This window comes from Melospiza melodia, chromosome 3, assembly GCF_035770615.1.
Source record: "Melospiza melodia melodia isolate bMelMel2 chromosome 3, bMelMel2.pri, whole genome shotgun sequence".
In the NCBI taxonomy this organism is placed as follows: Eukaryota; Metazoa; Chordata; class Aves; order Passeriformes; family Passerellidae; genus Melospiza; species Melospiza melodia.
The window spans coordinates 48,065,082-48,093,067 of record NC_086196.1 but is presented as its reverse complement, the minus strand read 5'-3'; the positions used below and the strand labels follow the sequence as shown (position 1 = coordinate 48,093,067).

At 41.3% G+C, this 27,986-nt stretch overlaps 1 protein-coding gene across 1 annotated transcript in view; it reads right to left on the bottom strand.

The window, feature by feature from the left end:
• PCNX2 (pecanex 2) overlaps nucleotides 1-27,986 on the bottom strand; it is a 151,802-nt gene that overhangs the window by 7,901 nt on the left and 115,915 nt on the right. The window contains exons 26-32 of the mRNA XM_063151627.1: nucleotides 19,195-19,448; nucleotides 14,742-14,975; nucleotides 12,749-12,852; nucleotides 5,235-5,379; nucleotides 4,003-4,233; nucleotides 3,378-3,652; nucleotides 2,194-2,381 (exon numbers count right to left, since the gene is read on the bottom strand). Of these exons, the coding sequence (XP_063007697.1) occupies nucleotides 2,194-2,381; nucleotides 3,378-3,652; nucleotides 4,003-4,233; nucleotides 5,235-5,379; nucleotides 12,749-12,852; nucleotides 14,742-14,975; nucleotides 19,195-19,448 (1,431 nt within the window). The remainder of the gene's footprint in view (nucleotides 1-2,193; nucleotides 2,382-3,377; nucleotides 3,653-4,002; nucleotides 4,234-5,234; nucleotides 5,380-12,748; nucleotides 12,853-14,741; nucleotides 14,976-19,194; nucleotides 19,449-27,986) is intronic.

Here is a 27,986-nt window from a genome sequence, read left to right as displayed (position 1 = left end):
TCTTGTTTCATTCTCTACAGTATCTGAGGAGTGAATATGGATTTCCATTTGCTACCATTTCCTTGGATTTGTTGTGCATGTCTTAACAAAAGCCAGGTTGCTTTTCTTATCTAAGAGTAACTTTGTCTCTTGATTATGTTTTTCTGGGCATCCAATCAATATGTTCTTTTAAACAACTCACAATTAACTTACTTTATTGTATGGTATGCTCAGGATCATTATATCACAATTAAGCTTGCTACTCTGATTACTGTTGTGTCAAGTTATGAGTATGCACATGGGGATTCCTCTAACACAAGGCACAATTAAAAGCTGCAGTTATTTTATTCTTGCAACGTGATTTATATCCAGGGCAAAATTTATTCCAGTCCTGCCCATTATCTTTAATGATAGGTCAAAAGATCTATCAGGAAACAAACAAGTGTCAAACTCCTCAAGTTCTCTGCTTTAATTTATACAATAATGCTACAAACTTATTGAAATGTAGAGATGATTTGATTTACATTACAAGTCCTGATCCCACAGTGGTAGATCTCACAGTCACCCACTGGCAAACTTAGAATTCTAGAATGGTTTGGGTTGGGAGGGACCTTAGAGCTTGTCTCGTTCCAGCCTCCCTGCTGTGGACAAGGACACCTGTTACTAACTAGGTTGCTCAAAGCCCCATCTAACCCAGCCTTGCATACTTGCAGGAATGGGGCATCGACAATTTCTCTGGGCAACATGATCCAGTGCCTCACTGCCCTCACAGTACAGATTTTTTTCCTAATATCCAATTAAACACCTACACCTCTTTCAGTTTGAGGCCATTCCCCCTTGTTCACTCCATGTTCTTGTAAAAAGTCACTTCCCATCTTGTGAACTCCCTGCAGGTACTGGAAAGTTACAATTAGGTCACCCCAAGGTGGGGTGTACAAACCCAATTCTCTTTGCCTTTCCTCACACATAATCATCCTAGTGTTCCTTCTCTGGACCTGCTCCAATGAGTTTATGTCCTTCCTGTGCTGGGCACCCCAGAGCTGGATGCAGGGTTCCAGGTGGGCTCTCACCAGAGCAGAGGGGCAGAATTCCCTCCCTGGCCCTGCTGCCCACACTGCTTTGGATGCAGCCCAGGACACGTTTGGTTTCTGGGCTGGGTCCTGTCCAGCCTCTCACCCACCACCACCCCCAGGTCCTTCTCACAGGGCTGCTCTCCATCTTTTCATCCCCAGCCTGTGTTGATACCGGGGATTCCCCTGACCCAAGTGCAGCACCTTGCACTGTTAAACTGCATGAGATTCCCCTGGGCCCACTTCTTGAGCTTGTGCAGGTCCCTCTGGATGGCATCCCATCCTTCAGCTGTGTCAACTGCACCACTCAGCTCAATGTCATCTGCAAATTTGATGAGGGTGCACTGGATCCCTTTGTCTATGTCATTAATGAAGATATTAAATAACAGTGGTCCCAGCATGGACCCCCGAGGGACACCACTTGTCACTGATGTCCATCAGGACTCTAGACCATTGACCACTACCTTCTGTGACTGTCCAAAAAACTGCTTATCCTTATTACTTAACATACATTTCCAATGTAAAGGCCACTACTTCCACCTTGCGAATATGTCTGAAGCACTTTTGAATCCATAATTTGAGAAGGGCTCAGCTGTTAGTTGACAGAATGATTGGCAACATTTAATTTTCTCTTGGTAACTGCTATATAGACATAAGAAGCTATTTTCCATTTGTTTGTTCTCCACATACGCTGATGAGCAGCCAAACCAATTCCTCAAATAAATTGCCATGGTCCTTCCAAGCTAATTAAGATTTTTGCATGCTTTCTTTCTGCTGTTCCCAGACAACAATAAGCAGAGGTTTACTGTGGTACAGGCTCCCTGCATGGTGTGTGTACACTCCCTCCCATCTGCATTTCTCATTCTGGCATTCTTAGTGGCACCTGCTAGGCCAAAAATTACCCATAATGGACTTTGACAGTGGAACCTTTGGTGAATCACTTTTGTGTTACACTCTTCCAGTAAATACCTGGAACAATATCAGAAAGCCATCTCCTACATGTTCTTGGTCATTAGAAGAGACAAAATGCACTCTCTTTCTAAAATTACTTTTCCCCTGGATTTGAGGACTCCCCAAAGGCACCTGCCCACGTGACCCCCCCAGGAGAAGACTCCAGAGAAAGGCAAGTAAATTGTGCACATACCTGCCCGCTGGTGGACCTCTTGAGATGAAGTTTGCAGCTGAGGGGTTCCATCCCTGGTGGGCTGTGAGCTACTGCTCTGGCTTGAATTCCCTGTGGAATTGTTGCTAGATGAAGACCCCCCTGCACTATCCACCTCTTCAACATTGCCTCTCTCGTGGTGAGCTGCTGCATGGCAGTCCTTCCGCATTCTGTTCGCAGGAACACACACAGGGTCAGCCTCTTGTTGCACATGAAAATTTGTGTCACCACTGTTAGGCGCCCTCAAAGACTGTTCTCTCTCACACCACTGCAGGTCTTCTGACATTTTATGAGATGGCAAAGACAAGCCTTCTTGGAACAAAATTGTACATGACACAAGCCAATTGTCTGTGTTTATTGGCTTTGGAATACTGAAATACTGTAGGGATCTTTATCTAATGTTACAGTGGTCTTCCAAGATTAACTTCTGCATGAGGTAACCAAGTAGCAAAGAGGAATGTGCTGAAGAGAGCTCAGAGGGATGGGCTGCGTGGTGGGAAACTAGCACATTAAGCCTTTAGATAAAATATTGACATTTTAACGCAGGTCTTGCTATGCAAGCTGGCTCCCATCATGTCTCCATGGTGCCCTGCCTTTCCTCATCTACAGTAGCTACAGTGGCAACAGGGCAGGCAATGAGGCAAGGGAGCTGTTGTTGTGTGAAGAGTGCAAGTAGGAATGGGAGATGCAGTGTCAGGTACTGATCATGCACAGCCAGGGGAAGTCAGGCAGTTTTGGTGGATAGCAAGTACATTTTTAGGTGTGCTTTGGTCAAGAACAATAACTTAGGGGTGGATATCTAACTGCCAAAGCTTCGGAGCATAGCTCACCAAAATCCACCAGCAAATTTACTCACGCCAGAGTTACAGAAAAGATACCCTTATTTAGATGGCATAAACAGTAAAATTCCATGGAATGAGGGAAGTGTCTGTAGTGAAGTGTGATTTGAATTACTCTTGTTGAACATGTAGAAAGATTTGTCATGAATGAGTTAATGGATTTTCTTTCTGTTCTATTTGCAGCACTGTTTTGTTATATTCTGAGTTACTTCCAATTAATTTTTTTACTCATAGATAACAATACAGAATTACTCTCCTTTAACAGAAAATACAATGAAACCGAGACGGCAGGGTCTCTTATCAGCATAGCCAAAATTTAACACCTACCTTAACCACTTGGATTTGAACCACTTTTTAATGTTGTCCAAACTGACAGGTCCCCCCCAAATGTTCCTCAGTTGGCTGTGTGTCCCAAGGTACGAGGTGGTTAAGGGGGAGACGTACATTGGATATCCCAGTGGCTGATCACATGAAGAATTAATTAAGTTCCGCAACACCTGTTTATTGTTCTGGATGCTTCCTCTCTCCGGGTTACGATTGCGTAAGAAAATCAGTTCCTGCTGCTGGCCAGCCCAAAGCCCTCTGACACACTCCTTGTTGACCTGCAGGTGGGTTAAAACATGCAGATCATGCAAAAACATTTGCTGCTCAAATGCAGAACTACAGGATCCAAGTAGAACAGCAGTGGCTGAGTGTGCAAACACATCATGATGTCTTTGCACCAACAGCTTTTTATTAACTTCTGCAGCTACTCCCTGGTAAAGCCTGGAATGTTATTTCAGAGACGCAAACGTGGGTGGCAAAATGGAAGTCAACTGAAGAGAACTCTTCTGGCCTCCAGTCCCTACTTTAAAAAACACTATTAACTTCTCCTTTCAGCCACATTACCCAGAAATAGTGCTAGTTACCACAGCCCTAAATTACTGCAATATTAGAAAGATGGCACATGTACCTTGATCACCTTGAAGCTCAGGTAGCTTTTGTGGAGCATGATAACTTTATACTCATCTGCTCCTTCATCTACCACGTGTCTGAGAGTCAGCAGCTCCTCCCGGTTGGACAGGACTGCGCTGCGCCAGGCCGGGTCCCCTTCGTGACAAATCACAACCTTTTCTTCAAAGGATTGGATGGCTTCGTACAAAACTGCTGGGTCCTCATACTCATCTGGGCACGTGAACTGGTCCTGCTCGTACAGGAAAAAGTATTGAACAGGTCAGGTACATTCGTGAAAACACAGAAACTATTGACAGCAAACAAAATACTGGCCTCCAAACAGTTGCCAGCTGGCCCCCTCCAATTGACTTGACACTTGCTAAAGAGTGTCTTTTGGGAGCTTCATTTAACAGTGACAGAGAAAGGTACAATTTCAGTTTTATTGTAACCTGTTCTGATCCCATGACTACACTGGACAAAGGCACTTGGAGAATACCAGCTTATCCTTTTTTTTTTTTTTAATGGAGCGTGAAACTGGGAGGCTGAGCTTTTGGCTAAGCTGGAGAGAGATATCACCTAGGACAGCCCACAGTTCTTGTGGAAAATCTTATTTTTATTCACAAAACAACACCAACAATAGCACAGTCTGGGAATCCATCAGCAAATACCACAATACTGAAATTTCATCCAGCAGCACCACGGCCAGCGATAACATCATAAAGTTATTGTGTCAAAGAAGCAGATACAAATTCACAGCAGTTCAGTAAGTAATATCCAGAACAATTATAAATATCACTAATGATAAAAGCATATGATACTAAATCATAATGTGCCAGAACAGGAACAAAATCAACTCCAAGCTATACAGAGCCTGACCTGAAATTAGCAGTGAAATCAGCATAATCAATGGATTTCCCTTCAGTCTAGAAACCATCTTTGTAGTATCCACACAAGTAAAATATGACATTTTCTGCTTTCTTTTGATGAAAAATGCAGGCTCAAGCTCTGCAAAGTGGTTTCAAATGGGCAGCTAGGGGGGCTCAGAAAAGAACATCAAGTGAATGCAAAATAAATAAATGCCAAACTCTTCCATCTTGGTGAAAGACATTTCTTAGAATAAGGTGGCAAGTACTCCATTTTGCCTTTTTTTTTTTTTCTCCTTTTAGACAGTTGCTAAGGCATCCCGCATTTTCCTTAGAAAACAGACACAATAGTAAATGTTAAAAATGAATACATAAATAAATACCCTACCTGGTGCAGCTTCAGAGACATTCGGATTGCTGGGGCAACAACCTTATGCAGCAGATCCATGTCAGCAAAGACCCACTCATCTTTGGCTGCAATCCGGAAGTCTCCTTTAAACAGTGCATGGAGCCCATAAAGAAAAGAGTCCAGGCTGGAAGAGAAAGGCAGCAGTCACTCCCAGAAGCCATTCCCATCTCTCCAAGGCAGATCCTACAGTCACCAGGCTGGTGACCCTGTGGCCCAGGGTGAGTGCCTGCCCTGGATGTAAAGCAGGGGTCACATCACATTTCTCTGACACAAAAGCGTTCCTTGGGGGAGGCAGTTTCTCTCTGTGTGCTCTGTAAATGACTGGCCATGAGATGAATGGAATGAAGGATGTCCTCAGGATGGGTGACAGAGTCACAGAGTGCCTCAGGGCGCTGCTTCTCTGCAGCTGTGCCAAAGGGACCAGGTCAGAGTGCCAGCTGCACTCCCTGTGCAGCCAGCAGAAGCTGCTTCCTTATTTGAAAGTTTATTGATCAGTCCTGTTAGCACTACTCCTTGTAAGTGAAAAATAATAATAGAAAAAGTACTTGCAGGAAATTTAAGACCTTTCTCACGACATTCAAACCTAAATGTGAACATTAAAGCAGATGTACTGAGAATACTAAATTTCAGAACTGTTCAGCAAACCAGGTGAGAGCAGGAATCAACCAACAGGTGCTTCCTACTCAAACAATGAGCCCTAAAGCAAACACACAACGGGTTTCTTTTTTGTAACGTAGGAAACCAGATGTAGGCAGTTCTGCCTGGCCTTGCATGATGGCTTACCAGGAACTGAGATACAAGCACAAGGTAAAAGCTACAAAAACAAGGTAGTTGTTAGAAGATGGTTGTGCAAGGGCTTTGTGAAGGGAAACCATCAGCCTTCAGCTCTGATCTGCACCCTGAATTACAGGACTCCCATGCCACTGTCACTTGTATAATGCTTGTAGGTTACTGCTGTGCCAATGTTGCTCTGAAGAAGTGATCTAAAAATTGAGGAAAACAGAACCATCTATTAAAAACAGGCATATCTTGCAAACCCACAGGACATGGTTTCATCTACCTGCTAAGATTTCACTCACTTTTACAACAGTTGATCTTTTAGATTGTAAAGACTCTGGGGAGAAGCCATATTAAGATGTTAGTAGTTTTCATTACTGCTCAGCCTTTCTCTAGAGGACATATAATCTTTCCACATAATTGAGCTTTCTTAATTATTTTATAAAAAAGAAAAAAAATCTTTTCAATATATTCTCTTCTCAGAGAGAGGAAGAAGAGACTGGGAGAAGGCCTGGCCAGCTTCATCTGAAAGGCATTCTAATTTTGCTCTTGGTGGGTAGCATGTCTTAGAAATTAAAGTGAAAATACATATGTTGTTATCAGAGAAACAACTGGATACTGATTTTCTCCATGAAAGCATCATGTAATACAAATCAACTAAGCAGTGGGACCAAAACTAGCCAGAAAGGCAGGGCTGCTGTCACTGCTGGGAACATAAGGAGTACAGAGAAACTTTTATGAATTCTTAACTGATTTCCATTTATTAGCACTAAGTTGTGTATTAAAACATGTCTGTGTGAGACAGGCATACTCAGATCTTCAAAACATTCAAGCATTGATTTCAGTGGGAGTTATTATGTGTCCTCAAGGACTGTGTCCTGGTCCCCACTGACCTTCAATCCGTCATCCCCACAGTTCAGAGAATGATAATATACTCAAACCCTGCTTAATAGTTGGGAAAGCCCTATGATGAGCCAGCTGGGAGGGTGGGGGGAGAATGGTGAGTGCAGCCAGCATGGTGAAATGTGACTTTTGCCCCCTTTGAAAAGGCTACACATCAGGAAGGCTCCTTTCACTTGCCCACCCACCAGAAAACACCAGCATACACAGCTGAATCCTTGCCTGGAAAAAAAACCATTTCTGTAGCTAAATATTCTTCCTAGGATGAAATTTTAAAAGTTACCTTGAACTCTGCATCTAATGATGATCTGTAGTGGAGTTTCTCCCCACATTACACCCCCTGTATTTGCTCTGAAAAGTTGGCTGGGATGAAGGGAGGAGCAGGCAGGAGAGAGAACTGGTTTTTACATCTTGGGAGGCTCTCAGAGTCAAATCTGAACACCAGAGCAGACACAGAGCTTGCATCCACATTGATGTGCCTTAGAGGCATCAGCAGCAGCCAAACAGGCTGGTGTGCAGAGCAGGATGTGCTGAAGGCATGGCCAGGACTGGGACAGCCATGCAAACTGCAGCCCAGCATCAGCAGAGGGAGCAGGGGGAAGCTCGCACAGCTCTCCCTGGGCTGAGGGGAGGCTCATCCATTTGTCATCCCTCTGCATAATAAGTTCTCTAACTCAGGGGATTTTTAAGAACAAACATGACTGCTACAAGGAGCAAATCAGTGGTGGCAGTAGTTGTGAGAGGCTGAGAGTCAATTATTTTATGAATTGTATTTTCCACCAGAGCAGTCTGGAAGAGATTGCTGTATTCACAAAACCATGGGCATCTTTTATTCTCCTGACAATTGTAATGAGGCTTTTGGGTACATTCTGCCTATAATGTGACACTATCTCAAGCCATTACTTCTGTAACATGCAGCCTCCTTAATCCATATAAGATACAGCTCTCGTTATTCTTCCCATTGTTATGCTCTCTCCTGAAGACACTAATGAGATTATTAGGAAGCTGTAAAAGTCAACCACTTTGATCTCAGGCCTGACTCTCAACCACTTTGATCTCAGGCCTCACTCAAGGTTGTTGCTGTTTTCTTGGCCCACTTTTAACATACCTCAATTAGTAATCTGCTGTAGTTACAGGCTGGTTCAAAATATTTTGAAAACAAGTTAAAGTAAAATTACACGTCAAAGAAACAACGTTAATCTGTAAGAGACATAACTACAGTATCAGGCAACATTTCCAACCCTCTGAGCTAACAACCTGAAAAGCTGCTGTCACAACTGCAAGGTGTCTTAGAACAAGGCTGGTAGGTGCATGGGAACTGTCAGCTCCTTGGAGGTGCAGAAAAGAGAGGATTAAGTAGCACCACAAACACCAGAGGGAGGGCAACAGTGCCAAAGCAAATACTCCCTCCTACTGCACTCCTCCTGCTGCTCCAACAGCTGAAACTAAAAGCATTTAGTGCCAGCCTGAAAGCAGTATGGATACAGACTAATGAGCTGGTGAATATCTCTGTGTGGATTTTGCATCTGCAGACCTTCTCCAGTGTTAACTGTAGGTTTATTTAAGGAATAAAGGGACAGGCATGTCTGTGAGCTAGTAATGACCTGAATGTCATAGTTCACCTGAAATATCTTCAGTGGTAGCCCTTCTAATTGGATATTTTACATGGCAGTGGTTGTGAGCTAAGAGTCAAACTTTCCTGCCCTGCTCAGCTCTGGCAGACATCAAGCTGCAGTGTCTGCTTGAGCTCCCAGCAGCAGAGCAGCACCAGAGCAGCTGTGGTGCCATGGCTCTGTGTCTTCCCCTTCCCCCAGGTGCTGGGCAGTGCAGTGGGGTGGCCAGGTGGGAAGGGGCAAGTGGGGCCAACTGCTTCCCTGGGTTTCCAAGTGAGCAGCAGCTCCTCCAGGCAGAGGCGTTCCTTGGAATGACCCTTTGTCCAAACTGAGCTTGGGGAACCTGAGCAGCCAATCTTGGTAGTGTTGGAACTATCTGATGAGACATGCTTTATCGAAACACTTCTGTATTTTTCCAAATTTGAAATTTTTACTAAATATTTCTTTACTGGTAGCTTTAGTGGCTGAATAGAATTATTCTATAATTTTTAAACAAATACACAACTAAACATATCACCCATATTTGAATAAATTAATGATAATGTCATGTCATTCTTCAAATTGCATTTTGTGCAGGATGCCTCCTAATGACAGTTTAAAAGAGCAAGTGATTTGCATTGCAATGTTCTGCCTCCTTAATGAATGCACTTATTATGTAATCTAGTGTTAATGTTAGGTTTCTACTGACATTTACATGAACAGGTACAGTGAATAATTATTTACATACATTATATAAGAGCATTTAAAATCTTGGTTTACACAGTGACATTTGCTGATTAATAGATTAGACAAAATCATGTGTAAATGAGTGCAAATTGATAGTTTGCATACACAATGTAAACCTGACTCAACTCTGTAGCCCGCAGTTACATTACCTTTGCTCCACTGCACAGCAGTTGGATGACTGTCACTTCTCCAAGACACAGCAAGGACTAGATTTAGTCCAGAGAAAGTTTCCAACTACCTGCATAGTCACCTCTGAGAATGAAACATGAACTGCAGAGCACCCCAGATTCTTGGCTGGTTTGCATTTCCTGAACATCTGAAATGCTTCATACAGTGAGAGGAATGTGATGCCTACCTGGCCCTCACACCTCGAACTCATCCCCAAAGCTCTAGCAGTGCTGTACACAAGATGCTCCACAGAGAGAATTAACAGAAAGTCCTGAGATGATGCCCAAGGGAAATTCTTAGGGCTTACCACAGTAACCTAAATCTGTATTTTTGTATCCAGCATTTGAGCACGACAAAATGTGTTAGGAGCCCAGACCTCTGACAAAATGAGCCACACCCCAACACCCAGAGTCATGGAATGGCCTGGGTTAGAAGGGACCTTAAAGATCATCTAGTTCCAATCTCATACATGTGGTACCTCTCCCTCTCATTCACACATCTGGCTGTGGGACCGCCTGCTCTGACCAGTCCTAAGAAAACTAAAACCCTCTTCAGCACCAGTAGGCTCTGAAAGGTCCCCAAAATATCATGGCATCTTTTCAAAGAAAAGGATTGTGAAGCATCACTCAAGGAAATGTTCCTCTGGCTCCTGAGGACCTAAAGTACCTCTGGCCCTTGTTACTGACTGCAGACCTGCAGCAGTGAGAGGTGGGGGCAAGGACCAGCAGAACACTCAAGATCTCTCCTTGGTGAGAGCTGCTGTGCTCTGCCAAACACAGAGGGAGGAGTGCCTGAGGACAATTATCAGGAGCATGTCCTTCTGGCCTCATCAGCATTGCACACTTTGGACAAAGTCTCCTTCCCCTGGCATGCTTGCTGTATAACTGTATTCCTATTGGAGTCTCACTGACTGACTGACTGACTGCTAATTTGTGTTTAAACAAGTTGTGCAGACTTGTCTGAAGCAATAAATACCTTAAGTAGGGTGTCCTTCATGCTCAAGTGAATGTATTTGGGGGATTTCTGTTGATAAAGGTCTTGATGTCAGGGGGGTAGGGTATCCACCTCCCTACTCAGTTAATAATTTCTACTAAATTGGTTTAGTCACATAAGATACATACGTTCTGAAAGACAAGAAGAAATGTATTTTACACCAAGCTAAAGTCGTGTTTTGTAGCTGCAGCAATTTATAACTTCAACTGTGCTACTCAGATTCCTTTTCTATTTCTCCAGATCCTTCTGACAGTGGAAATGCATTAAAGGTAATTTAACCAGGTGGGGAAGTGACACAGTTTTTCCACAGTGAAACTTTTCCAGGGAAAGCTTTTGTGAAGTAGCATTGGAAAAGATACCGACAGAAGCTTCCACTTAGTCCCTTTCATGTCACAAAATACATTTTAAAAATACAATGATTTGATACTGCCCTGGAGCACTTGCTTAATAAAAAGAAAACCAGGGCTTAATTGAAGATTATATAGAACAGATTAAAAAAAGGGACAGAGCTGTGCACCTCAGATGACTACCCCAGTTTTTGCCTTTCTGCAGACCTTCTCTCTCTAAGAAAAGTATTTTTAAATATGGAGAGTCCGCTTATCAAAAGAGAGGAAGTAATCCAGTTCATTGGTATTTGTCAGATTTTGAAAAGACATGTTTTAGCTGACTCCTGAAAGTATTATTAAAATCTTTACAGAACACTATACAAATAATTATCCTCAATATTCATACTTTCCATGTTAAGCTTTGGAAAGTCTCTGATAATATTATTGCTCTGTATTAGCTACTAACCATGTAAGCCAGTACAAATAGGGGACATTGTTATTGTATCTGTACTAGAGCCAAAGCATTGTGATGAAGATTTTAAGATCCAGTGGAAAGTATGTGGAATGTCATGACAGTTTTAGGAACCTTTTGTGTTATTTTCAGATGAATTCCTAATATTGCTGTGACCTATCTGTTGCAGGCACAGATCAAAAATCACTTTAATCTTTTATCAAACAAATATCATAAATGCACATAAACTTTCCCATCATGTCCCCAGACTCTAAAATTTGGATCATCAAAAACCCAGGACAATTTAAAAAATACCAATGACTTACCTAACATCACACTAATTTGAGTGAATAGAAATGAAGGGAGAAGAAATGCAGCCCAGAGGAAAACTACTACAGGAAGGGAATGTACAAAGACTAGTAGAAAAGAGATGACAAAAGCCACTTTAGAAAGCAGAAATCAGCAGCACAACAAAAAATAAGCCACATGAGCCACAAACATTTTGCATGGAAGACATAAAGCAAAATGTTATAAATGTCTCAACAGATAACAAAGCTAGAATGAATATTTAAATAGACTGTTTTAACAAAATTCATTCAAAATCACACACGCTGTCTCTGTTTGCTTGTTAGTAAGAAAAATCCTCTCTAAGGAGCATGTTGATAGAGGTCTAGGTAGCTTTGCTCACCATTCTGTGCCAACACAGCAAGGTCACTTAGAAGCTGTATTTATTCAGCTTCTCCATTGTTACTAAACTCCTGTGCACACAGAGGGTTCAAATAAACCTAATAAACCCCTAAAATTATGTGGGAAGTTAAACTCCATTAAAATAATCATAATTTCATTAATAAAATGCCTCATGTATAGCACATTGTAAATTATACTGTATAAAACTCAAACAACTCATAAGTCCCAGTGAAAATGGAAGAATCCCTAATGAAAATATAAGATGAAGAGCATATTTAGAAACAATCTCAATTTAAGCATATTTTAATTAACCAGATTTCCTATGAAGAAGTGCTTAGAATGAATGAACAAATGAGCTAGGTAGACTGAGAACAGACAAAGCTGCAGCCTCAGGAGGTGAGAGGTTCTCCCTTCCTTAGTTGCCAGAATGAAGTGGCACAATGAACAGGAATACAACCCTGAGGAATACAGAGGAGAACTCTTATACATTTATTATTATTTAGCTAACTACAACTCAGATGACAGCAGTTTCTTTCCTTTCTGTAGATTTCTTCCTTCTACTGGGATGCCAGAGGAAGGACAGCATTCCAGTAGCCAGGCATGAGTGAAAACAAGCCATAACCATTGGTACCCATTCTTTCAATCGAAAATTCTGCTCTGCCCTCCAGAGTAAAGACTGGTATTAGTTATTTAGCCAACCACAAAGAAAAAGATGACTAGGAATGACAGAAAAGATTTTATGGAGGAATGAGATTTTACCTTGATCTAATCTTCTCTTGAGATCCCACATCATGTGAAAAAAGACAACAGGTCTTTGTTTTAACATGAGGAAAAAGGGATTCCTAAGATTACCTGATGGCCATGTTGTGAGATGCAGTTCCCAAAGCTCTCCGACCCAGTATACACAAGGCAAAGGAAAGTGTCACCAGAGGAGAATCCTCATCGCTGTCCAGGTGCTACAAAGTTTGAAATTAGCATGTTACTCTAAGTGCAAACATCACATTTAAAAGCACCACAAATAGTGACATTTGTAACATTTGCATGTAGCCAGACCTGCACACCAAAACATTCTTTGCAATTAAACAGACCAAGAAGGAAGACCACCCCCATCAGAGGATTTTTGCAAAATGCAAGCTTGTTTTGCCCGCTGGCTGGAAACAGAACTTTCCATTCTCAGGTAGTGAGATCCCAAGAGCTTTGGTGGTGGTGATGTTTTTAATTTCATTAAAGTCTTTTAATGAAATTTTCACAAAGAAAACTTTGCTACCAAGCAGGAGGAAAAAACTGGAACAACCCTTTATGCATGTAAATCTTCAGGAGGATACATATTATTATTTCAGTCCATGTAATCAGTGATTTCTTAGAGCTTTCTTTGACTCTAAAACTGAAGCCAATTATAATGGAGAATGTAGCTCCTTCTATAAAATATATTGATTTTCTGGATTATGTGTACAGTGAACTTGGGTTTTTTTATACCACCTCCTACATGAAGTCTGCTTCTCTACAGTCAGTGAATTAAAAAACAAAGGTAAAACATGTAACAAAAAGATAAATGTGTGTGTGTGTGTGTGTGTGTGTGTGTATGTGGCACCAGTGCAGGCATTAATTTGCCTTTTGAAGTCTAACTTACTTGTTTCAAGTCTATTGACATCTCTAAATCTATAACTGAATTTGAAAATCTAGGGCAGAGCACAAGTGGAAAGGCATCAATTAACAGTGGATTTCCCCACGCCATGCAATTCTTTGTGTGTCAGATCTTGGGAGCTGAGACATGGAGACGAGAAAGAAAAGAAGTGAAGTATTCCTAGTAGGAGGAGATGGTGTTTTGGAAATGTCTCAGAAGACAATTCAGTGAAAACATTATCAATATAATGATATACAGGGGAACTGGTGGAATGGTACTCAGCATCAGAGACATGAGAAGGAACCAAAGTGGAGCAGAAATATTTGGTGATATTTCAAGAAAGATTCAGTGATGTCACACCAGCCAAGGTCAGCAATGGGATGTGCATTCTGTGACCCTGAGTTGAAAAATGCACAAATACAGCACATTGTGGCCAGGAAAAAGACACTTCTCCACTTTTGCCACTATCAGCAATAATCAGAAAATTAGATGGAGACAATATGCTTGTTTGAAACTGTACTCTCCCTCTGGGCTATTCTGAGTATTCCATGGAAATACAGTAGTGCATTTCTGACAAACAACTGCTGACCATCAGTAATGTCAGTGGCTCAGAGCATGCAGATGCACAGCTGCACATCTGCCCTTGACCTTCTAGAGCTGCAGTGGCGGCACACACTTCTGTGGTGTGGCTCATGTTTGAGTCACGAGCTGTCAGAGGTGCCCTGTGCCAGCAGGGAGTGTGCCATGCACTCCCCTGCCATCCTGCAACTGTACACAAATATAGGCAAACTTCTGAAAGGGATACACAGATATCATAGAGATTTGGCAGACGTACCAATCACTGGCAACACTGAAGGAACTGCAATGCTCTGATGACATTCTATGAATGGAGCCTGCTCTAGCAGTACTTCTGTGAGCACTTGATACATCTGTGCTTTCTAGAGCTGACAAAATTAACATTATTGGAAATTTGCACAATAAAGAACTGGTTCTGTATTCAAAGACTGATGCTTCTTAAGACTCCTTAAGGTAGTTTCCAAAATACATTTTTTTCCATTCCACAAAACCTGTTTTCCTTTTACATTAAAACTAAAAGCTTATATGAAATAAATTTTATTCTACTAATCCTGAGCAAGTAGAAGAGTAGCCATGCACCATTTCACTCATATCCCAAGAACTAAAACTAATACTATAAAAAAAAAAAATGAAATTGACACATACCTCCACCCTTTTCCTGGCACAGAACTGAATCCAGTCCAGGTAAACACTGCAGAAGCTAGCTCTTGTTATTCCCTGGAGACACGGAACATAATCTTCATCTATGTTAACGTTAAACATTGCAAGGTCACGCTCAATATAATGCCACTTCGCATAAGGCTGCAGTATCTTCTGGATGGATTCATCTTTTATCCACTCCTGGATTTTGGGAGAACTTGCTGTAAAGTATATTATACTCTGTTGGCAAAATGTGCAAATGTTAGTCACTCGGAACTCTGATTAAAGCAGACATATTTTACACAGAAGAGAATAAGCCAACTAGAATTGTAATAGTATATCGATTTCTTACATTTTACTGCTTAGCATCATTATTGCTTCACAAAGTGTTCAAGTTAAAAATATGACAATAATCGATATTGATAGCAGACAACAGAAAAAACCCCAGTATTTTTAATATCCTTGTGCCTTCCATAAAAATCCATACAATGACAGGAATAGAGAGTTCCAGCAGTCAAATATGTCAGTATTAGTGGGATTCTAGAGTCTATCACTGAGCAGGTGATATCAATAATAGCTTAGGCATGTTTTGAAAAAACAGTAGTAAACACTCCCATCCTCAAAATAGGGCACGTGTCTTCCCTCAGCAGACTTATTGTTTTCTGGGGATGATGCTTTCCTAATTCTTGATTAGCCACAAGGTGAGACATGACCACAGTGAATGACACAAGTCTTTTATTTGTCAATGCAGCAGGTAAAGAATAATAGAATTTTTTTTGTTGGTTAAAAAGCTGATAAATGTAACTGAGTTTGCTTTTAAAGGACTGAAGGGGGAGGAGCATTCAGCAGGGGCTCTTTAACCAAATACATAAATGTTAGAAAGCAGCAACACCTATATCTCATTTTTGTGCCTGAGTTTCTAAGTTTTTCTAACCACTCTGTCTGGACACATTAAAATAATAATAAATAAAAAGCAATACAAAATTCCATATAAACACAACTTAGAGCATATTTTCAAAAGAATATGAAACTTAAGAAGTTCCAGTGTGTTCTATCAGCAGGAAAGTCCCATTATAATGTTCTATAATACTAATTTAGAGTTGGATACCAAAGCAAATGAGGAGCAAGTATACATGGCTGAAGATGATGTAGTCCTAGTTTACCCAGTCAATGGAAATAGTACTAAGCAAATAAATGTATAAAATTAATATATGATGGATTACAGAGGACAGAAGCACTACCAGCCCTTTGAAAAACCCCAGATGCTCTCCATAGTATATTTTTCAAATTGCACAAAAGTAAGAGGAGAATCAAGCTTCAGAGGAAAAAGACAAGTCAGACAGATATGGACAGGATGGACCCTTAATTTCTTGGCATGTGGAGAACAATACACTCCTTAAAAAAGATTCATGCAGAAACAATAGGAGCTGAAAACACAGCACTCAGCAAATACACAGACTTCTTGAATACTAAAAGATGTTTAAATAAGAATATATTGAGAAGAGATGGAAGAGGCACAAGGGAAAAATATCACAGTAGTTGGGCAGGAAATTATTTCAAAATATATGCAGAAGGGCTACAGAAGCTGACCCACTTTGTTTGTGGGGAATAAAAATCCTTCCATAAATAAGAAATGTATGCATATCCAGGCTGTCAATGAAACTGCAAATGAAATAAATATGATTTAGGAATAAGATTCTCAGTGCAACTCATTGTTTAAAAGACCAATACAGTAATTATTCTTGAAGGATAGAAGAACTAAAACAAAGCACACATTCTCTTTGTTGATTTTTGAGATAGAGTTTGCTTTTTTTATTATCCTCATCTGTGTTTACAAATAAGCTGATTCAGTTGGGAAAAAAATTAGACTTGCAATCAGACACAAAAACAACAAAATCTTCCGTCACCTAATTAAATTCTGCTCTTGGTAACTCTTACAAGGTATGTTTTATGCACAAGTACATCCTCGGCTATATGGCATTTCTGAAACAATATGGTAAATATTTACAACATTATAAGCTACAGAGAATAAACCAGAAACACTCCAAATGCTCAATGCAATGGAAGTGCAGTTCCTGCAGAAACTCCAGCCTAAGTGATTTTTTGAGTTTGTGTTTTATGTGACCTGAATACTGCCTTATCTATAGTTCTTCTTACAATTACTTTCACACTGTTAAAAAGAGAGCGTGAAGGACTTTTAGAATGTTCACAGTGAAATTGCACAGGGTCTTGATCTGCATTCCCCCAGAAGAAACAGCTGGGGAAGGAATGAATTCTCACCTCTGTGTCTGATACTGTTTATTTGGAGGCAAGCATTAAATAAACAGGAAAAAAGCTGATCTAATACATATTATAATCTTCTCACTTTCCAAGGCTGTATTAAAGATTTTACCAAATCTTTTTAAAGCCCCTGTTTAAAAATACAAGGAGAAAATATCCAGGTAACTTTCTTTTGGAAGTGACATTCTAGAGAAGGGATTTCCTGAGTGCACCCTCCCTTCACTGAAGGGAGCCCCAGCCCAGGCTAATACTGAAGGTGCCAACAGGTTATTATTATCTTCTGTTTGTCCTTCTCTAAAAAGAGAAGTAGATTAAAAAGACGGACAGCCTGAGAATGAAGACTGACCTTTCTGAGAATGAAGCTCTGTCAGTGCAATATAATAATACTGACTCAACTAAACCCAACAAGAAGAGATTTGATTTTCATGCTTTCAGAGCCATCAGGAGTGCACATGAACTCTGCCCAGAGCAGAGATGGAGCCACAGCACACCTCAAGTGATGTGGAGAGCATTTAACCCACTCCCTTCTACTCAAAACAGGATCAACTAACCACACCTCTATCCCATGGGATGGAAGTTTGTCTGAGCCATCTTACCTATGTCAGCTGCTTCTCAGGTGTGTCCAGAACCAGAAGCTCTAAATTACCTTCCAGTTAAGTTTTTACATCCCATGTGGGGAACTTCACACTTCCCATAAATCCTCCATATATTGGAGGATTTTAAGGCACAAAACCAGTTCCAGTATATAAAGCAAAATTATTCAGTGATTTAAACTAATAAGATGCTGATTTGATTGCAGCTTAGACTAGGATTTTTTCAATCTCATTCCCCATCAAAAGCTGAGTCATTTGCCAGCTTGCACCAGTTTATGTTTCAGTTATTCAGGTTACCTTTTAAAGTAAAGCAAACCAATTGTAGTAAAATACTCATTAAAGAAGAGTTGGTTTTTTGTTTTGTTTTGGTTTTCTTTTTTTTTTCGCTTAGTCACATTGCTTTAAAACAATTTATAGCCACAAACACCACTTCTAAAATGAAAAAATCATGCTCACATGCAGTTTTATTTCTAACTAGTTTATTAAACAAAGCAGGTTGGTTACCAGGCCGTACTGCCTACGAAATTATTTATGAAATCCCAGAAGTAATCAACTGCATGATCAAAGCAGCTTTGTAAGGCAATGAGCTTTTTTTTACTACATTGCTTCATTTGCAAAAAATGGTGATTAACTTATTTACAACAGGTCTCTCTCTGAAGCTGACAGAGTTTTACAGTTGTGGAGATGTAAGTAAAAAGGAGTTGTCAGGGGTGGTTTGGAGCTTTAGCAATTGGCTTCATGGCAGTTCCAGTGGCACAGCAAGCAGCACTTGGCTGCTGCTGTTTCAGTAGAAGACTATAAAGCACAACAAATTATTCATTTTCTGGATTGGGAATTGTTTTGGCAGAGGATGAAGATGTCTTGGTAGAATATAAGGTTCAATTATTTTGACAAATTAGCATCTGTGTGGTAATTGTGATCTTAATAACAATGCAATAATAGAAGTGGTGTAAATGAACTGATGTGTCAGCAATGTAATAAACCAATGTCAAATGTGTTGTGATATATGTGTAAAACAGAAGGTAAGTAGGGAGTTTGTACTACTGAAAAAGTACATTTGGGAAACCGCTCTTCAGAAGTTTCCCAAGAACTTTATGCTTGTTAACACCTTTCTTTTCTTTTCTGAAAAAAAAAAAAAAAGGAAACAGTGGAAAGGCCAAGGCAAGAAGAAATAACAAACTGTTCCTGAAGTGTTGTAAAAACTTAAGAACATAAGTAAGAACACTTTGCCTGATTTTATCTCTACAGGATGGTAACTCACCTTCTTGATTTCCACTGAAGCATGCCTGCCATTTTCTGTACTAACTGTAAGTATAAGTGATCAGAATTGAATTTAGCAAAGGGACACATGAATTAATTATCCCTATTCCAGTGGAAGGTGTCCCTGCCATAGGAGGAGGGCTGGAACCAGATGATCCTAAGATCAAACCAAATGATTCTATGGTTCTATGATCTAACATCAAGCCTGCAGAGCAGATGGATAAACATAAAACAAAAAACTTCAAATGCTCTTTCTTCCATAGACAAACAGCATTCTGTTTGACCAGCCTGCCCAGGAACAAAGAGCACTTGAGCAGAGAGTTTACCTTGATGTAGTATCTGATGAGGATCCTGCGCAGGTCGAACACCTGCAGCATGGTGGCGGCGTTGTTGTCGATGATGCTGTATCCCTCCAGGATGTACTGGCTCCGCGTGATCTCCCACGTCAGCCAGCGCAGGTTGAAGGCTGCATTGCACGACAGCAGGTGCGGCAAGTGCCCGGGCTTGCAACAGCAGCAGCCCTCGTTGTCTTCATCTCCTTCTGTTATAGCTTCCACCTCTCTCTGCTGGCAGTATGTCCCTTGGCACAGGGAAAGAGAGAGGGTGCTGCTACTTATTGGGGGAGGAGGAAACAAAGGAGGCCTTGCAAGCTCACATCCAAAGTATGTCTGAAGGTTGTATGCACTTACAAAGATCTGAGAGAACGAGCTATGGCAACAAACTCGATGTGAGCCATGTGCAGCAGCAAATAAAGGGCTGTACATTACTCACTCACTATAATCACCTTTAAGGCCAAAAGGGCCTGATCTAATGTTCTGGTTCTAATGGGTTCTGAGCTGAGCTAAACTACAGACCACAGTTTCTGCCTCCATAAAAACTCACCAAGAAGCAATTCTAAAGAGTCTTGCTCCATAAGGCACATTAAGCAGGTTGATCCAAGTCTGTCTGTAGCAGGCTCCAGGCCTGCTAGGGCCCCATGGAGGGAAGAGGCTTAAAGGCAGGAAATGCTATGTCATGGTGAAATAGCAAGAAGCCTCTCTCTTCCTGCTTTTGGACCCCAGCTTATCTCTCTGTAACCCCACAGGTCACTTTCCCTTAACCCCAGCTATTAGATAATTTTGGATCCCCCTATACCCTATATAAAGGGCTGTTTTAGCCCATTCTGGTAAGAAGAGCCATCGCTGGAACCCTTCACAGACCCTCAATAAAGCCATTGCTGTGGAATTCCAGAGCAGCCTTCTCCTCTCTGTGTCTGCTGGCCGGCCTGCAGCACCTTAGCAAGCAAAAGAGCTGAACCCAAAAGAGCTGATAATCACTAAAGAGCTGATATCCCTTAAGCTTGCTAAGGTAGCCAGTGGCTGGGAGCTGCTTGGGTTTTGGGCAGTCTGTCCCTGCAAGAAGACTGAGCTATCCGGCCCGCGCAGCCTGCTCAGGGGCAAACCTGCTCTCAGCAGGAGCCTGGGACATCAGTCTGGTTATTCAACTTACATACTGGACCCAAAGAAAGATTTTAGTGTGTCAGAGCACTTGTAAAATCTGGGGTTTAGCAAACTATCTTGGAAAGCATGTTCCAAAAATAACATCTACTGGGTTGTTCTCTCTCCCACTGGAGTAAAAGCTACTCTGGATCAAACACCTCTAATGAACAGCACTAGTGGCAGTACATCACAAGAACAGAACAGCTTTCTAATTAGTCTATTACACAGGCTTTAGATCAAAGTAGAGCAAATTTTTACTAAAAAGGATATGTTACCTCAAAAAGAAGTCATGAGCCAGATGTAGAAGCAATAATGCAGACTCTGCATTTCAGCCTGTGCTGTGCTCACTAGATGGTCAAGCTGAGCCCTTGTGGATTTGAACTCTATCAATGCAGTTTCCATACTATGTAGGGCACTACTAATAAAAACCAAGGCAGATGCCCATGTGCTCACCCCAGTACTCTCAAAATAGATGTTTTATGTTCTTGATGTATGCTTCTTTTTGAAATTTACTCTCCACAGGCTGCTGCAGAACTTAGTCCCCACTGAGTTTGCACATAAACCATCTTTCAAGGGCATCTCCTGTGATGCAAGTTACACATCTTGCACAGGCCTTCTGCCAGAGGTTCAGTATCCCCCCACAGATTGCTGACTCCATCAACTGCTAAACAGACTCAACAGGAGAGGAAGATGTGAGACTGCAGTGCAGTTCAACAGCCCCCTCCCCACCAGGACCAACAGACCTGGTGTGTCACTGTAAATAGGAGAAGAATTTGGCTGTGTTCATACCTGAACATTCAGCCAGGAAAGAACACAGTGCCAGCTTCAATTCCCTGCAGTCTGCCAGCACCCCAAAAGAGAGCCTGGAGCAGGGCAGCATCCCAAAGGCCTTTCTGTGGACCATGATGACAACTGCCCCCAAGTGTCTGCTCCAGTCCCATCACAACCCTCTGGTCAACAACCTGTGACCTTCAGTTTGTATCAACAGAAGCAGCATCTAGAATATTCCTTTCTCCTCACTAACAAAAACCTTTCAAAACACAACAAAATATGCTGAAGTATGGGTTATCACTTCTTTTTTTGCCCGTGCATCTGCTAAAATGTGTGCAGCAAGCAAAACACACAAGTAAAAAAGAACAGAAAAATCCAAAGGAAAAAAACCCAGAATCGTAGCCCTCAGAGATGGAGGGAAAAGATTCAGGATATTCCAGTGTTTTCTGTTCAGTTTGCCATGAATGAAAATTTGCACTGTGAACCCAGTGTTGCTCACACACTGATATGCATTCCTCCTTAGACTTCAGGGACAGAAAATATGAACAATTATTAAAAGTTTTCAAGTCATCCAGATATAAACATCTTGCCTTTCAATACTGCCAAGTACAAAACATGACCTATTAGATTGACATTTCCAGTTGGACTGGACATGAACTGGACTGCTTCTGCTTCAGATTTCACAGATTTCTACATGAATTAACACTTACTGCTCAACAACAAAAAACCAAGAACTGCCCTGGGTTAGCAGATGCTTCTGTGAAATCAAGTCAGAAGACATAGTACTCAAACTGAAGTAGGGAAAGCATTCCTTTGTACATTGCTTGAAAAGAGTAAAACAAATGCTCCATGCTGTTATGTTTATTTTTGAAAGTTTAAAGGTCTTTCAGTATTACATTGATTTTAGGAGAAGATCCATCTTCATCCCAGGTGCAAAATTAAGTGTTGCCAAATGTTTGCAAGTGATGGAGAATGAAAAACACAATAAACAATTGTCCCTGATCCCTCTACAACAATGGGATTTAAAGATGCCTTTTCCCAGTCTATGTAACTATTTGTATTTTTTTTTTTCTTTTGGTATGGAAATATCAAATTTTATTTCTATGGAAGGCTTTACTCTCTCTACTACCTCTTTCAACAAATGCTGAATATTATTACTGCAGTTTCTGTAATTACTAGTTTTATTAGGAGACATTGTGTAAAATACAGGGCCAAGGAGGCTGGCAAGGCAAAGAAAAGGTGAATTCAAGAGACCCTCAATGTTTAAAGGAAACTGTCATCACATGCATAGAAAATAGAAGATGATGCCAGAACATTATTTGCATTCTTAGCTAATTCTACAGGTTAAAATGCCTCCAAGTTGTCTTTGCTAGGTAATTTTAATCAGCCAGAGTTAAAATTATACTACAGGGGGTGCAATCAATGTTGATCTTGAGGAGCAAGAGTCATTCAAAGAGGAACTGTGTCATTACAAAAGCTATGGGAAACAACCAAAGGAGCTCATGTGGTGGTTTTATGGATTTATTCCAAAGAATGAAATCAGGGGTGTGCTCTTCAACATCTGGCAAACAAGCCCTTGATTAACAAAACCTGTTTGATGGACTTGGGCATTACCACCTTGGGGATTTGGTGTCCTCACTGCTTGTGGAGCATCTGGGGTGTCCCTCTTCACTTTAAAGGTGTAACCTGAGCCACGGCCAGTGCTCTGACAAAACACCAAATGCTCATTCCTGCTGATTAGTATTTCCAAACAACATCTAGAAAAAGAACTCAAGCCCACAAAGACAACATTCAGGCTTGATGCTCAAATACATGTTGGTTCCCTCCTAATTCCTGCAGTCAGTTCTGGAACAGCTGCCAGTAATTTCCTCTCATCTTTAATGGAGCCTTGCTTTAGTCCTCAATGCACTGGCTGGACTTCAATGCCAGATTGGCATTTTACTGTAAAATTTCATTTACCAGTGCATACATCAATCCTTTTTGGTTCATTACTCCAGACACTGGTACCACAGAGACTGAGAACACGTGCTCAGCTTTACAGCAGTTGAGCCAGAAGGGACAGGACACGGTCAATGAAGTCGAGCATTTGTGTCTGTCTTTTACAGAAGCCTAGCCCTGGACTTTTTTCTATGTGCTATAAGCTGATGATTTAAATGACAATTTTTATATTGCTCCTCAAAAAATTAGCAAGTTCAAGCAACTCTGAGAGAATTATTCATAAAACTAAAGAGCAGGGAACAGAACATGCACTTCACTTCTGCAATATAATTAAGTGTAGTACCATTAAATATTAAAATACAGGAAAATGTTTTCAGTAGTAATTAGTAATTTCAAAATCTGAGGGAAAACATTTTTTTACACTTCTTTCTGCAGTAGAAGGAAAATAATCTCATGTACTTCACTCAAGTTTAGTTATTCACTCTGTCCCTTGCTAGTATATATGTGACCAATTCATTTGTAAGATATCTAATGTTGGAGGGTTGCCACAAGTCCATCAATGTAAAAAAAATGTGCCAGCTGAACAAAGCAAGGTCAGCCTGTGTGAGCTCAGGAGAAAGCCAGGGTGAGAACTTGGAGCTCTTTGTATTTTCCTGACACATCAGGATTTGAGGACAGACTTGTGCTCTGCCAGAACGATTTGACCTAAATGGAAATGAGAAAACTGAAACTGAAGACTAATCTTGCTTCAAAAGGATAAAATACACCTAACTGAATGATCACCCAGCCTTCTAGAATTAAAGGCTGAAACCACAGTGTGCTTTTGAATTCAGTTTTGAAAACTCAGGGAATGAAAAGCATTTTCCAAGATCTGAGAGGCCAGAAAGAAAAATCCATTACACAGCCACATATTAGAAGTATCCTAGGATCAGTTTTAATTTCCATAAAACACTTCAGTTTTACAACATATCCAAAACAGGGACTAATTATTGTGGCTGAAGGTAGCAACAGCTTGAGCACTGAAGATTGCTGACAAATAAGCAAGCAAAGTGCAGATCTACACAGAAATGGCTCATGCCCCAGGTAACTCCTTTCCTAAGCCATGCAGAGGTCTCCTCACAGATGACTCCAGAAAAACACCTGGTTGCCCACCATTTGTTTGGCAAAACCAAGCACAAGAATGTCTTACCAATAAATGCATTACAGTGGAATTATCTGGCCCTGCTTCAACAAGCTTATGCTGCAAATCCGAATATTCCCAAATTCTGATGGATAAGGATCCTTCTCAACCAGCATTTCTTTTCTGCTCAGGATAGCAGCATAACAAGCAGTAAGTTATCACACAATAAAAGCAGAGTGAGCATAATTATGGCCATTGGAAGGTCATCCTCTACTGAAACACACATCAGATATGGCTCTAGAAACACAAAAAACCAAACACATCAAAGAGGAGTGAACTGAGCTCACAAATGGAAAATTATGAACCTCTGATTTAGACACATTCTGGAAACCTGCAACTTTTTGGCGCCTTCCTGCTCTTTTGCTTTTGGAAATGGGAAAAAGAACAGTAATTTCTAGGTTCTAATAGTCTCAGCTTGTTTCAAAGAAAAATTTCAGGAAAAAAAACCAGCATCAATTCCTCAAACATCAAAGCTGTTAGGTATAAAACTGTGGTTTGGCTTTCAGCTGCATCAGGTACTTGTATGTCTGAAAAACAATCTGGTTTTCAAACCAGGTCAGTTGCTACAATAACAGGCATCCCCTCTCCTCAGAAACCTTTCCTTTTCTTGGCCCACAGAGGCACACTAAGGAAGGCCACATGGAGGTAGAATTCTCCAAAGATGTTTGTTGTTAAACTTGCAGCTATGAAATACCACAAAAACCTCTCGTGTCACATCTTCTGCAGTGCAATGCAAGAGGCAATATTTTGGTTTTGGCAAAGACATTTTCTCAGTAAAAAGGCTGCACTGCATTTAACATTTTCCTTCTTTCCAGAAGTCTTCTCCCGTGCACCCATAAATACACATAAAATTGTGAAAGGAAGAAAAAGGAAAAAAGACATCAAATATTTATTCTAGTACATCCTACAGAAACTGTTCCAAGCCTATTTGAAATGTATAGACAGCTTCCATTGTTAGAGCATGACTGCACACCTAGAAAGGCTTATATATCACAGATTTTGTGCATTTAACATAAAGTATCCTCTTCCCTGTTTCATGCTATTCTTCCCAATTAAATCACCAAGATTAAAGAAACCCCTTTGCATTCTTTCTGTCTAGGTTTCTAGTATTTCCAAGAATTGTGTCCCTCAGTTTTTGTTCTTTCCCCACAAACACTGCACTTTTGGTTTTTAACCTTTTCTCCCAAGTGATGTGTCAAAAATGCTGTTTTTCTCTGAACTCTTTGTAATTTATCAATACATTTAATGTTCTGGTACATACATTGAACATGTCCTCAAGTGTGGTCTCAGGAAAAACATGAACATGAGCACTTTTATTTCCCAACAGTAGGAAGTGATTTGTAAAAACATAAAAGTTGCAACCACTCTTTAAATAAAGAATGATTCTTCCCAGTGCTACAGAGCCTTCAGAAACAAAAATCAAACACAAATAAATAGTCCTTACACTGGTAATGCACTTGCTACTGTAATAAAACTATGCACACATGCTGTAGAAATGAGGACCTGTCCTTATTAGACATCAGTACCATGCCTAGAGCACACAGCCTGCACTGGCTGCTCTCCTACACCATTTTGTGTGGGAAATAAGCACAGAGGGCCCCATGGGCAATCCCATCCTGCTGCCACAGCTGCCTGCCTCTGTGTACAACTACATCTGTGTCTGCTCTGTGCTTCTTGCCTTGATCCATCTAATGAAGCTCCAAGTGAAGCATGAATATTGCACGTGCTACATGCAGTAACAAAAAAATATCACAGCAGAGATTTAGAAGTTCATTAAATGACTGAAGAATACTGTGCAGGAGTTAGAAAACAGCTCTTGAAGACTTCAGCAACACCATCAGTAAGTGGTTTCTACACATGAAATGCTAGATGAATATTCCCCAAAAGACACTCTGTAGACACACAGACTAAACAGGAAAATATTTTAAACCTCCCTTGTTCTACAGGGAACTCGTGAGAGGGAGATATTCTGACATTGTTTCTGCTTGTTCCCTGACTGTGGGTTTTCCCATCTCTTCCTTTCAAATGAAATGATATGTTATGTATTTCTTCTGGCAGGCTGCTTTTAGCATTCTGCTGTGGTCTAACACACCCAGGAGAGTTAAGTTACTGAAGGGCTCAATTCCCCCACAGCACTGTGCAGCTCCTTGGAAGTGTTCCCCTAGTTTCAGCTCATTTCTACCTTCCCCTTGCTGTCCACAAGGGAGGAGCTGGGCATTTCCCATCAATGCCTGGAAGTCTCCAGCCTCCCCTCTCTGCTTCATGCTCAGGATGAATGACACCAAGGAGGCACACTCCCTCTCTGTCCACAGAATGGGAGAGTGAAAAGCTAATCCATCCAAGGTGTTTAATACAAACAGGACTAACAACAGATGAAAGGAATCCCAGATTTGCCGACTCTCCTCTTTCAGTCTGCTCTGTCTGTACCTTCTTAGGCTGCCTGCAGGCGTTTGGTTGGGTTTGTTTTCTCATTTAAAAGCTGAGACAAATGCTTCTATTACAAACAGTTAGAAAGGCATCTGGATCAGTCACTTACAATGCCAAGCCTCAATTAGGATGGACTGCAAACTGGGGGGGGCAGCAAGTACCTCCTCCTACATTTAAATTCAGAAGGTTCTGTGACCCCTTCTTAGGGCACTGCCATACTGCCAGCACAGCCTTTCAGCTACCTCAACGAGAAACACACATAGGAAAATCCAGAGCTCCACAATGCAAATATTGCTTTTAGTTTAGTCATAAACATAAAACAGGCACAGTGAACACTGTTGTGATTCACTCATTTCCAAAGCAAACACAGATTTCCTATTTAAGGAACAGCAGGTTTCTGGGGCCCTCAATTAAAATTACTTGTTTGAAATTGAAACGAAGCAGCCAAAGCTCAGAAATTACAGATTACAAGTTCCTCCTCTAGCCCTTTTCTCCCCCTTGTGGGAAACCATTCAGTACAATGAAAGGAATTAGGGTCCCCTGTAAAAAACAGTGCATGACCAGACAACTAAAAATAGGAATGCAGGGTGCCCAAAGCAGAGTCTGGTGCTAAATAGCTGCCACTTGACTTTGTAAACCATCAGCTTCTTCCAGGGCAGTTCCATACACTTTCTCACTTCTGCAGAAAAAAATCCTACTGTATTCAGTATTCAGGCTGTATTCATCAGCCCTTTGCAAGATTTGAAATGGGGAAGAACATGCCCAGTCCACACAGATGTCTCTTGGTGCTGCTTGATGGAAGCCTGCTCTACCTTCCTGCCCCTGCTGGCAGCAATCTGTTCAAGGGAAGGAGCAAAGAATGCCTTCCAAGGCAGAATTTCAGTCTCAGCTTTCACACAACTTCCTTTCAGCAGCTTTGGTTCATCCCCTTATGAACTTCTGCATTCAGGTCAGCCTCTCTGGCTCCTTTTACTCAGACTAGTGCCTGAGTGTCCAGGCATCACTGTGGCCTGCAGCCCCACCAGAGCAGCCCAGCTCCTTGCTGGCAGAAGGACCAAACCACGGACAGGAAGGGCACAGTTCTGCAGCACAGCTTATCTGAAGCACACCAGACCTCATGGGTTACCTGGAGACACAAACAACCCCTCTGGTGGCAGCACATCACCCTAGGAAGTCTCCACTGGGCACACAGCAGATTACCTGCTCATACTTTGGTGTCCATGAGGCTTTTGTTACAGTTTCCATCAGATCCAGGCATCCTTATCTGGCTTGTGCTTGGTTCCCCTCTGGGCTCCTTTGCTTCTCCCACTCCATTCTTAAGCAG